Source organism: Diplotaxodon limnothrissa, linkage group LG23 (assembly GCF_057381915.1).
Source record: "Diplotaxodon limnothrissa isolate DT_005_m linkage group LG23, D_limnothrissa_male_GT1.1, whole genome shotgun sequence".
Taxonomy (NCBI): domain Eukaryota; kingdom Metazoa; phylum Chordata; class Actinopteri; order Cichliformes; family Cichlidae; genus Diplotaxodon; species Diplotaxodon limnothrissa.
The window spans coordinates 46,157,886-46,169,944 of NC_140617.1; the positions used below are offsets into that span (position 1 = coordinate 46,157,886).

The following is a 12,059-nucleotide window of genomic DNA, read 5'->3' on the forward strand; positions in this document are numbered from 1 at the left end:
GACTGGGGGCTCCGGAGAGCCGCGCCAGCCATCCATCTCTGCTGGGGCTCCTGTTTGAGAATGTAGGAGTGTAAACTTCAAATATCTGCTCGGTTTGTCAAGATATCACATATTTGCAAAAGTGCTCTGACGTTTTTGGAGACGTCTGTTACCCACCATCTGGATAGCTAACCGGGAGGTCGAGGGTCATTAGAGCCGGCGAGAACAGCGGACTCCCGGCACATCGTTTTTGGACCCCCACGGCCTTTGGCTGTTCAGGTTTAAACATGATATATAAGTCACTTAGATCACGTAAAAATGTTATCGTTTGGCTTTTTTCAGTGTTGTTTGTTTGGTTTGGCTGAAGTTACAGTTTTCACACAGCTGAATAAACGTCAAACAGAAAAGTGATTAAACAGAAGTGTGAGACGGTCGAGAGTTTACTCCTGTGTCCTGTTAGATTTTAGACAGCAAGGAGCAGACGGCTGAGTTTATTAAACTCCACCGAGACAGCGGTGACGCGGATCTGAAGGCCAGACCGTCACAGCCGCTCACTTCCCGCCTACCCGACCTTTGGAGGACCCGGCCCACGTAGACCTTGAAGGCCGGGTCCGAGGGAGGATGCAGCCTGTGAGTTTGGACACGCCATGACACATGATGTTCTACAGCTGATGTGTTTAAATGAGCTCTACAGGTGATCAGACTTATTAACGTTACCAGCATAATAAACTGTCCTGTCACTGAAGGTGTCTGCCCAACAAGGACGTGGTGCTGAATGCATCCAGACCCCTGCTGACTGTCTTTGCAGCTTCGGTCAAAGGTACAGTGTCCACTGTGACCCTGAGAGCAGGACACAGCCAGAGGTGAGTCAGCAGTTACAAACTAAATGCTGCTGACATGAATCAAACTGCTGGATAACCCACTGCTCATGAAAATGGCACCTTTCTGTTGCTTTTTGACATTGCTGAGAATATTTGAATTGTGACTCAGATGGCAGATCCAGGCTCTCAGCCTCCAGCTGAAACTTCCAGTCCTCCCCCAGCCAGAAGCTCTGATGCTGGGCTGAGAGACTTTGATCCTTCCCTGGATCCAGAAATCCAGGAGGGAGAAGGAGAACAGGACCTCCTTCCTGATCTGGAGAGGCCTGAGGGAAAGAAAGATGGAGCAGACAGAGCTTTGAACAAATCCAAACCTCCTGAGCTTCACCTCCACAAAGGTGCAACGTTTTTGTTTTCTTGCGCTTAAAATAACCTGATCAGCGTTCTGCGGACGGTTTGTTTACATTTCTCACATCTGTGATTGTTCACACGGGTTGGACACGAGCAGAGAGGGCTTTCAAGATGAAAAAGCCAACGTGAAACTTTAACGGACGACAATTGCAAGTTTTTCAATCAAATCTCCGTCACACCCTTCCTTGACCTCATCACGTTATCCACCTTAGTCAAGGAACAGTGGTTCGGGAAAATATGCATTTGTTTTTTGGGACTACTTTAAAACGTATCTCAACTAGTGATGTGCGGATCGATACTGAAATATCGATTCCTCCGATACCCGTCATTGTGTCCGGCCCCTTGGCGTGCACACTCACAACAATGGCTGAGCATAAACAGAGTCATGTGCAGACGTATTTTACCTCCACGAACAGCTGAGACGTGGTTTGCCATACATGTGGCAAGAATGTGAGGTGTTGTGGTAACACCGCTGACCTGGGCCCTATTTCAGGAAGCCGGTTTAGAAAACCCAGAGTGAAAAACGATACTCAGGGTTGAGTAACCCCGAACTGTCCAACTCGGAATATTCGGTTTCAGAAAGGCTGATAACAAGTAGTTCAATCAACGCGGAGTTGCTTTAACCCCAAGTGAAGCGCGCGCACGAGGATACATAAAGCCCTGATTAGTGGAGCACAGATTAAGCGAGTCACCATGGAGACGGAGGGAAAGAAGGCGCGGTCAATGTATTTTACAGCGCTTGACGCCGAAATTCTGATGGCAGCATATGCCGATAACATGCAAATTTTGCAGAAAAAAAGTAACACAGCCTCAGCTGCAAAAGAAAGGGAGCATGCACGGCAAAACATAGCCGACAGAGTCAATGCGTGAGTGTTAATTTAAACATTGATCTAGGGATTTCCACCCATTTAACACGTTATTTTATTATATTTAATTTTTTATTTTATACATTTGATTTTGTGATGATGTGAGCACAAGTGCAACCCAACAGGCCCCAAACGTGCCTGGCAGCAAGTAAAAATGAAATATAAAAATATAGTCCAAACAGGTAAGGTGTAATTGTATTATGAGCCATAGTGCTTGGTCTGTTTGTCCCATGTAAATCAATTGCAGTTAGAGGCTACATTAATTTTCTTTCTGTAAGCACTTATTGAAATTATCTGAGCACATTACAAGTACATATTTGCTTACTCTGTATGCTCAAATGTGGCCCGTTATAGCCAACAGAAAAAAAGCGGAGGCCCGAAAAACAGGTGGGGGTCCTCCACCACCACCACTCACAGAGGCTGAGCAGTTGGCCCTCAGCCAAAACAGTGGGCGCCCTGTGGCCGAAGGCATCTCTGCGGGGACATCCTCTGAGTCAATAACCCCGCAAGACACAAGTGCCTACATAGGGGGTAAATTCAAAATAATACATGATGTGCATACATCCTTTCTTCACAGTCACCTTTGCAGTGCTGCTCATTCATTTGATAAACTCTTTACCATAATGGATTATTTTGTAGTGAAGTTATTTTCCTACTGATTTTGCCTTCCCTCAGCCTTGGTTGTCTTTGAGAGCATAATGACAATGAAGTGTAAGGTGATTGGTATGTTTGTTAATTGCCATTTGGTCCCTTGTAAGTTATAAGTGACCTGTATAAACCTCATATGCTATCAGTTGATGGTGGTGGTGTACTGCATCTGGTGCAGCCTCCTGTTGAGCCAGACCAACATGCAGTTGTGAGTAATACTCCACAGATTATATGAGTTTACAGTAGAACAGCAATGTTGTTTATTTCTTTACTACAGGAAAATAATGAAGAAACATTGACAGCTGTTACAGAGGAGGAAGCAACAGAGACACTTTATGAGGTTTACATCTTTTAATACTTTGTGTACAGGAAACACAGGCGACCAATAAAGCCAGTTGAACAAAAAATCTGTTTATTCTTCTTTCAACATGTTGAGGTGATGGGTCAAAAGAAATGATTGTGACATATGGTGTCTCTGACTGCTCTTCCATCTTGTATGTCCGTGGGAGGGTCAGGATGTTCATGGTTTGGATCACTGCTGATGTTTGGTTCAGAAGGACAGTGTTCTCCTCTAATTGTGGCAATGTTGTGAAGAATCACACATGCCACAATAATGTCACATGCCCTTTCTGGGGTGACCCTGAGTCTTTGCAGGCACTGGAACCGGGCCTTAAGCATTCCGATAGTCATTTCAATTCTGTCTCTTGTCCTGCAATTAGCCAGATTATATCGCTGCTGTGGGCCCGGTTCAGGGTCAGAGTAAGGGGTAAGCAAATAGGGTAAACATGGATACCCCCTATCACCAAGCAAGTAGCCAGTGAAGTCTCCTAAGACAGAAGGATACACTTCAGTTCAAATGTCCCTGAAGCAATTGGTCTTTATATATTTTAAAGTATTCTCAACTCACCATGTCCAAATTTTGTGCTCAGTGTACATTCACGGAATATTTGTGAGTCATGGACAGAGCCTGGCCACTTGGCTTCCACATTTGTGATAATGTTGGCAGCATCATATATGATCTTCACAGTGCAGAGAACACAAATTAGCATCCATTACTATAATGAAATGATTTGTTAGTTTGAAATGCTACAGGGAACTATGTACCTGTACATTAATGCTGTGGAAAGACTTCCTGTTCACATAGTCTCCTTCATTTACTGAAGGAGCAATGATTGGAATGTGAGTGCCATCTATACAGCCAATCACGCCTGGGAACCCTGAAAATAAATGTAAAATTTAAGTAGTAGTCCAAGTATCACCACATCATAAATTAAGTTTTGGTCATCCTGATACCTGCAATTTTGTGGCATCCCTCTTTGATAAATCTTGTGGGTCCATGACCGGGGAACACCACAGACGAGTACAGGAGACGTTTCAGTGCAACTGTAACATTCCTGACTGCCCGACAGACGGTAGCCTTGGAAACGTGCTCAGCGTCACCAATATTATACAGAAAGCTCCCGTTTGCAAAAAACCGAAGTGCAATACAAATAATATGCAATGAACTGAGAGCATGTCCGCGATGTGTCACATGCGTAATATATGGCCTGAGGATGTTATCCAAATAAATTATAGATTGTGCTGAGAAACGGTAACGTTCGCACAGAAAATCATCAGGAAATGATAAAATGTCCAAACGCGCTCTGATCACTCTCTCCCGGCGGAGAGCTCTGCGGAGAATTTGGGCTTCAACATCTACTGGCTCTTCAAGGAAGGAGCACGCCATGTCCGACACTTCCTACAGTCAGGTTTCCGACAAAGGGGCGGAGACAGTCAGGGTTAGTTGTAGTAAACCTGCTAGGGGGCAGGTTAGCTTCACGGCGTGTGTCGTCATAGTGACTCACTGAGGCTTCATCTGAACTCGCTTTGTGAAACCGAAAACCCAGAGTTTTCGTTAACTCAGGGTATACTTACTCAGTTTTTCCACTAAACTGGCTTCCTGAAACAGGGCCCTGGTCAAACACCTCAGAGTGAATCATATCACAGAATATGACGAGCGTATGTTGAGGCGAACTGAAGAGGAGGAGAGGGAGAGGTGCTGCCAGGGCGAGACAGATGTCTCTCACGGAGTCCTTTAATGCTGCAGGCAGGCAACAAATAGCCACAACTTCAGGTTTTTCATTTCTATATGATAATTCTGCATCATTAAGTGATAAGAACAAGTAATCTGATGTCCTGTGATCATTACGACGCTATAATTTGAGATAAAATAAAAGATAGAGTAAAAAAATAAGTTTTTGTTCAGAGTATCGGTATCAGATCAGTATCGTCGATACCAGCCTGAATTTTACTTGGTATCGGATCGGAAAGGAAATCAGTGGAAATCAAATCCTGCTTCTACAGGTGTCCAGTTCATTCACTCTGACCCCTCCAGATAAGCGTTGCCAGTTCTCACTGTGCTGTAGATCACATTTTCTTGTGTTTGGGGTTATAACGGTTACTTTTGAGGTCTGTGTTATAAAGCAAGTTAATCCTGAATTTAACTGGAGAAGACAAATTCCCACTGCGTGGTGTAGTGCACAGCCAGGCATTCTTTACATTAGTTCGTTTGACAAAACCAAAAAGCCGAAAGTATTTACTTGGAGTTTGGTTTGATGAAATAAGTGCCAGAATCAGTGAATACAAATGATTCCAATGACATGAAAACTGGTCGAAGGACAAATCCCTCAAGAAAAGCACGACTAGCACATTAAGTTTGTTTGTAATCATCATCATCTCTAACACCATGCGCACAACAGTGATTTTGTTACAGAACACTAAGATAGTAAAATCTGGGAAATGATGATATTTCTTTCCAAAACTTCCTGTCTGGAAGACATTAAAGCTGCTGTGCCACCTGCAGCTTCTTTCAATCTATGTTATGTGAATATATCTTTTTTTTTGGGTTTGAACATCCATTCAAACTCACTCTCTGCCTAGCAAGTGTCATTCCCTCATTTCCTTGGGGTCCAGCTTCACATACGTGGCACTGAGCCTTTTCCTTTGTCACCTCTTTCTGCTACATGCCTAGCCTCCCAGTTTCTTGGTCTATTTTCTTCATTTCGCTAACTACACTTCTTTTTCTTTGTAAATCTCTTCCTTCAAATACTTTCAAAATCACTTTTCTTTTTTCCCTTTCTTCTGTGCAGAGAAGACGTCAAACCCCTTCTTGGCAGTTTATCTCAATAAAGCTGTACTATCCCAGCCATCTGGTAAGTCTTCCCTACTACCCAGAGCCTGTTTATACTCCTGCATGTCTCTGCCTTCACTCACTTCCTCTTCTTGATGTCCAAACTCATCCTTCAAACTACCATTTGATGCTGCATAGCTGCATTCTCCCTGACACCTCCTTGTCTCCTGTCTTTTTGATTTCACCTTCTGCATAATATTTAGTTGCCCTGTGTGCAGCTTCCTCCACTTTCATATATTTCTACAAGTTCCTCCCTGTTCTTGAAGTATGTGTGCACCACGGCCATTTCCACTTGGAAAATCTGCCCCACATCTGTCTTTCTAGATTTCTCTCCTAAACACCACACCTACCCAACACCTCATAACCTCTGTTCCCTTCACCTAAATGTCCATTGAAGTCTGTGTCAATCACCACTGTAGTATGTGGTCTCTTGCACACAAAATGTGTCTACCCTCCACCTCCATAATATGAGTCCGCCAGCCCTCCCATTGCCAGTCATAGTCCATAACAAGTCAAAAACATAAACAGCTCGAACGTATTATTTATTTAAAAGAGAGAGAGAGAGTAAGAGAGAGAGAGAGAGAGAGAGAGAGAGAGAGCTCAGTTGTCCTTGCTCTAGCATCAAGAGTCAGTGACTGGCTGTTCACTGCAGGCTCAGCAGTCCAATGGCCGATCAGCAACAAAACAAATAAAAAAATAAGACACGTCCTTGATTATGACAACAAACCACATCCAAAAAAATATGACAGCAACACTTTAAGTTTTGTGTGCATTCATCATGTGCAACTCTGCAGAAAGTCTCATGTCAAGGATGTGTGGACAGGGGGGCTATTAAAAAGTTCCAGTATACAGAATAGAAAACCATCAAATGAATGAAATAAAATCTGTTGTCACAGTGGTTTTTGAAGGAACAATTACTTCACAGATGGACAGCCTCATTATATTTTAGTTAAACCTGATGATACACACTTCACGTCACCCTAGTTACATGTTTTTATTTGCCATGTGTATGTTATCCAAGGGAGGAAGAAAATGAAAAAGAAAACTTTTGATGTGTCCAGACATTTCTTCACATCAGCTGCCAGCAACCAGTTTCAGCATGTACAACTGTTGCAGTAAGTGTGCTCATGCAGACCAACTATGCTGGTCCACTGTTCTTAATGGTGCTGCATGTTGAGAAAGAAGTGAAACAAATGTTTTGTTTAACAAGTCCACTAGTGTTAGAATAACTTGGCATTTCCAATCTGTTTCTGCTGTAGTTCAATGAAAGGTTTCAGTTACTTAAGTTTGAGAAAAACCAAAAAAACCGTTGGCCAGCTTCCCTCAGGGTCACTCCACGGTTGATGACATGGTCCACTATTGTAGCTCTGATGTCATCAGCAATTCTATTTCTTACTCTTCTTACCCGTCCTCTCCCCCCTCCTCGTCCTCCTCTTGCTCCTCCTTGTCCTTGTCGTCCTCTTCATCCTACTTCTTCACCTCCACGTCCTCTTCCTCGGCCTCCTCTCACTCTTCCTGCTCCCTCCATTGTACTCCACACACAGAGCTTACCTGTATCATAGTGCTTAGGCTGATTGCAAAGTGAACTAATTATCTAAAAAAGCTTTCACATGTGGCAGTGTGCCAGACAGTTGACAAAATAGTGTAAATAATGGCCATAAATGTGTATAGTTTTGCTAGGAGTGCGTTGATCATTTGGAAATTGAGTGCAAAGCAGTGAGTTGTGTTTACAGTTCTGCAAAAAGAGTGCTGTGCAGTGGATTGTAGCTACAGGTTTGCAAAGTGTGTGTTACAAAATGGCAAACTGAGTGCAAAGCAGTGTTTGTGCTTTTAGTTTTGCACACTCAGTGAGTGGTTTTGCTATAAGTATCAATAGTTTTAGGAATTGTGCTGTAAGAATCACAGTTAGGGTTTAAGCATTCAGAAAAACCTGTAATAAACGCACACGCATGCGTCTTCAGCATTACTGGGTTTCTGCAGCTCCTGGTTTCCTGTTTAATACATTCACACAAGCAATCAAACGCTATGAATCGTTCCACAATGTTTGCAGTCACTTTTCTTATCCCTCCTGACTCAAGAGCATAAAGCGATCTACGTTAGCTCTGGGAATTCTGACGGTCGTTCAGTAAATCTTTGTTTAATCTCTTTATTTGCTTTTTGGAGAAGTGAAGGTACAAAAACCTCGTCAATCAAATTTGCTTCGGTGGACAGAAAACAGCCGTTGTAGACTGTTTGGGGTTACCTTTTATAAGTATTGAATTTTCAAAAGTGAAGTCAGTTCTTCTGACCAGGTTCAGACCAGGATGAACACAAGTATGATACTGGACCCACTAGAGAACTGGTCCCAGCTGTGGGTTCACCTCCTCCTGCTGAACTCATAGGACAGACTCTAATGTAGCATCACGTTCATCGGTCACTCCTGACCTCCTGTGAAGCATGACGGATGTGTAATTAATGACTTCAGTATTTGGGGCATTATTGCTCTAAAAATCATATTAATAGTATTATTATTATTGTGCTTTAGGCTGCACTGATAACGCAGAGGTCTCTTCTTCCTCTGGGCTGTTTAAAGGGCCAGTTTGTCCAAAGCTGTGTATATACCAGCTGCTGTCAGGCTTCAGATGTCTGCATTAGTCCACAGTCCACTGTTTGTAAGCCATTGCTTTACTGCAAAAGTTCCCATCTACTGTAAAGAAATGGAGATAAGCAGGCACATAATATGAAAAGGCATGCTGTAGCTGACTTTGTCTTTTCTGATCCATCGGTTTGTGTGGCTCTTTCCACAGGAGGGACCTAACCCACACTTTATTTACTTATATGATAAGTTTAGTGGAGTGTAGTGCAAAATACACAGTGTTTACTTTTAATTTAACAACATGAAGCTGCATCAAGTTTCCATGGTGACTGCTCAAGAAATTCTGCATTCATAAATAAACATCAGACTGTCAAAAGAGCTCATCTGTGCGAGACCACCGAGCTGAGAGCATTTTCAGGTCCAGATCCCCCGTACGCCATCGTTGGAGAGCAGTTGACGTTTTTCTTCCTGACTTTGATTTGAACACGTTTAAATGGAAAAGAGTCAAGGAATCTATAAGCCTATCAGGGTATGTGACGCTTTTGCTTTTACTGCATTTCAGTAATTTGAAGAATTTGATGTCGTTTTAAAAGTTGACAAACTGAGAATCATTTTAAGTAACAATGACTAAATTGCTATTTCTTTGACAGGTGTTGTTCAACACACCGATTTATGAAACAGCTGTAAAGATCTGCTGGTATCTTCCGGGCTACAAGGCTCAGGTTAGACCCAGATTCATGCAAACCAAAGCTGACAGAAAATATCAGGTCATTTCTGAGGACCTGAGAGTGGTGGTGATTAAATGTCTCCTTTACTTTTAGGTTGCGATAATGACGGAGTTTCTCAGACTTCAGCAGGAAGATCTAATTCCACCGAACCTCACTGCTGAAGATCTGAGAGATCTTTTGGTGGAGAAGAGCAGGGAGACGCTCAGAGAGCAGTGAGTTACTGTCACGCCTGAAAGTCTGTTTGTGATGACGTGTAAGTGCTGAGAGAAAACCTCTGCTTTGCTTTCTTTTGAAGGCTGTGGGAGTTTGAGTTAGAGGATTTTGACGAAGAGGAAGCCAAACCTCTTCTAAGGCTGGTAAGACGAGAAAACCCACAAGACTTTTTTTTCATTATGTGCACATAACCTTTACACATAAGCGCACTGTAAATGTGTTTTCTGTTTCAGGTGTGGGCGGTGAACGTCAGCAATAAAATGAGGGACGTTGAATTTGAAGCCAGGTTGCTTCTTCAGTTCCCAGAGGCCGTACCTCCTAAATTTCAGTGAGTCACATGTAACATACAGTTATTAACCCTGTAAGACCCAACCCATCAAAAAACAGCCAGAAAATTCAGATTCTTTGGAACTGAGATGTTTATCAACCCTTTAAACAAAAGCCACACATGAGTTCTTTGCTATGTCATGTTGTGTATGATTTACTTTTATTGTGTATTTATTTTTTGTATCACATTTGATACACTGGGTGTTTTTGGCAACTTTTTGTTAACGACAATGTTAACTTTAGACTAAAAAAGAGTTTTGTCCACAACATTTAGAAATTATAGCAAGTATTGATCATGTTGATGAGATCGAGGTCTCAGAAACTCATGTATGATACAAAGGTGGTTACAGGGTTAACAGTCCAGCTACAGTGTTTCAATATTTAAATGATGCTTTGAATATGTTTAACAGATAACTCTTATCATGTTTTTCTACAGAGCACCTAAACTCCTCAGTGCGGTGAAGGATTACGTTGAAATCCTGAAAAAGAAGCAGCAGGAACAGCCTAACAGCAAACTGCTCACCGCGCAGGAGGTAGTGGTCGAGGTAGTTCCCCGCGTTCTCCAGGGCTTCTGGGAGCTTCCTCCTCGTCCCCTCCTAAACATGGCCTCCCAGAGTCTAAGTATCCTCTCCACCAGTGTCACCAAGGCCACTTTAGATCGTGTCTCCAAGAGCCTCACGGCGATGGAAACACAGGCCGTCTTCACCCGCTCTATCCGAGACGATCTGGTCGACAGCATCCTGACGGAGATTAGACAGAAATTTCCTGAAGAAATTCTGTCTATCCAAGTTGCAAACTTTGCACCCCTGTTGCTGAAGACCATTGCTGATGTAGCAAGGATCCGGATATGTGAAATCTTTGAGCCCCCTTCAAGTCCTGATGTGAAGAGCACAAATGGTGAGCGCTCCTCTGACGGCCTTTCAGTGGCAAATGTTCCACCAGCCGAAGAAGCTCTGTCAGAAAGTGTTGCAGAGCCCGACGCTCCCTGTGAGGAACTTCTTTCTGAAAGGGCATCCAGTCTGAGTACTCGAGACCTTATGATCGAAGGAGCTCTGTCAGAAAGTGTTGCAGAGCCCGACGTTCCCTGTGAGGAACTTCTTTCTGAAAGGGCATCCAGTCTGAGTACTCGAGACCTTACGATCGAAGGAGCTCTGTCAGAAAGTGTTGCAGAGCCCGACGCTCCCTGTGAGGAACTTCTTTCTGAAAGGGCATCCAGTCTGAGTACTCGAGACCTTACGATCGAAGGAGCTCTGTCAGAAAGTGTTGCAGAGCCCGACGCTCCCTGTGAGGAACTTCTTTCTGAAAGGGCATCCAGTCTGAGTACTCGAGACCTTACGATCGAAGGAGCTCTGTCAGAAAGTGTTGCAGAGCCCGACGCTCCCTGTGAGGAACTTCTTTCTGAAAGGGCATCCAGTCTGAGTACTCGAGACCTTACGATCGAAGGAGCTCTGTCAGAAAGTGTTGCAGAGCCCGACGCTCCCTGTGAGGAACTTCTTTCTGAAAGGGCATCCAGTCTGAGTACTCGAGACCTTACGATCGAAGGAGCTCTGTCAGAAAGTGTTGCAGAGCCCGACGCTCCCTGTGAGGAACCCTATGGCGAGTCCAAATCCTGTGTTGAAGGTGAAGATCATATGATCAACGGATCTTGTTCTGAAATTGGGCCGGTTCCTGATGTTCCTGATGAACCTTTTCCAGAACCTGAAGCCAGAATGAAGTCCGAAGACCGTCAGATCAAGAAGAAGAAAAAGGGCTTCTTCAAAAGACTGAGAAGTCTGTTCTGCTGCTGTTGCAGACCAAAAGTCACCGACTGACACTGAAGCTGTGACCCAGTGTTGGTGTTGCAGTAACTCTAAATATGTAAATATGTTCCTTAATGATTGTTCTTCATGTTTTTGGGGGTTTCTTTAGTTTTCAGTGGGCTGGGTGTTTTTTCTCCTCCGTGTTCTTTACTTGATTCTTGTTCATAGTTCCTGATTTGTTTTCCTAGTTCTTGTTTCTTAGTTTGTAGTTTCTTGAGTCCACCTGAGTTTCCAGCAATAAAAGCTGCCGATTCAAGTTTCATTCCACGTAAGAGTCCTGTGTTTGGGTCCTACTACCTGCCTGTCACAGCACACCATGACAGAAACTTTATAAACTCATTCATATTTCTACACGAGTCTCCAGCTATGTTAAAGATTTTTTTTCTTTCAAACATTTGTAAGAATCTCTTATGGTTCTCAAAATACTTCCACAAGTCCAGTAAGTGTAGTGCAGTAACATATTGATGGTATTATTTTTAATAATTATTTATTATTTTTAATGCACTTTGAACTGAAACTGGTATAT

General features: G+C 43.2%; 1 protein-coding gene across 1 annotated transcript; it reads left to right on the plus strand.

Moving 5' to 3' along the window:
* Positions 1–8,959: 8,959 nt before the first annotated feature.
* LOC146608837 (uncharacterized) lies at positions 8,960–11,545 on the plus strand. Its single transcript, XM_085348696.1, has 6 exons — positions 8,960–8,995; positions 9,117–9,188; positions 9,288–9,406; positions 9,490–9,550; positions 9,641–9,735; positions 10,171–11,545. The coding sequence occupies exons 1-6, from the start codon at positions 8,960–8,962 to the stop codon at positions 11,543–11,545; spliced, it is 1,758 nt and encodes a 585-aa protein (XP_085204822.1).
* Positions 11,546–12,059: the final 514 nt, after the last annotated feature.

Bases quoted from the DNA above. Each gene is read 5' to 3' on its own strand.
- LOC146608837 (XM_085348696.1), top strand. From the start codon at position 8,960: ATGGAAAAGAGTCAAGGAATCTATAAGCCTATCAGG. The intron at 8,996-9,116 runs GTATGTGACGCT...TTTCTTTGACAG, and splicing joins GAATCTATAAGCCTATCAGG to GTGTTGTTCAACACACCGAT. The intron at 9,736-10,170 runs GTGAGTCACATG...GTTTTTCTACAG, and splicing joins GCCGTACCTCCTAAATTTCA to AGCACCTAAACTCCTCAGTG.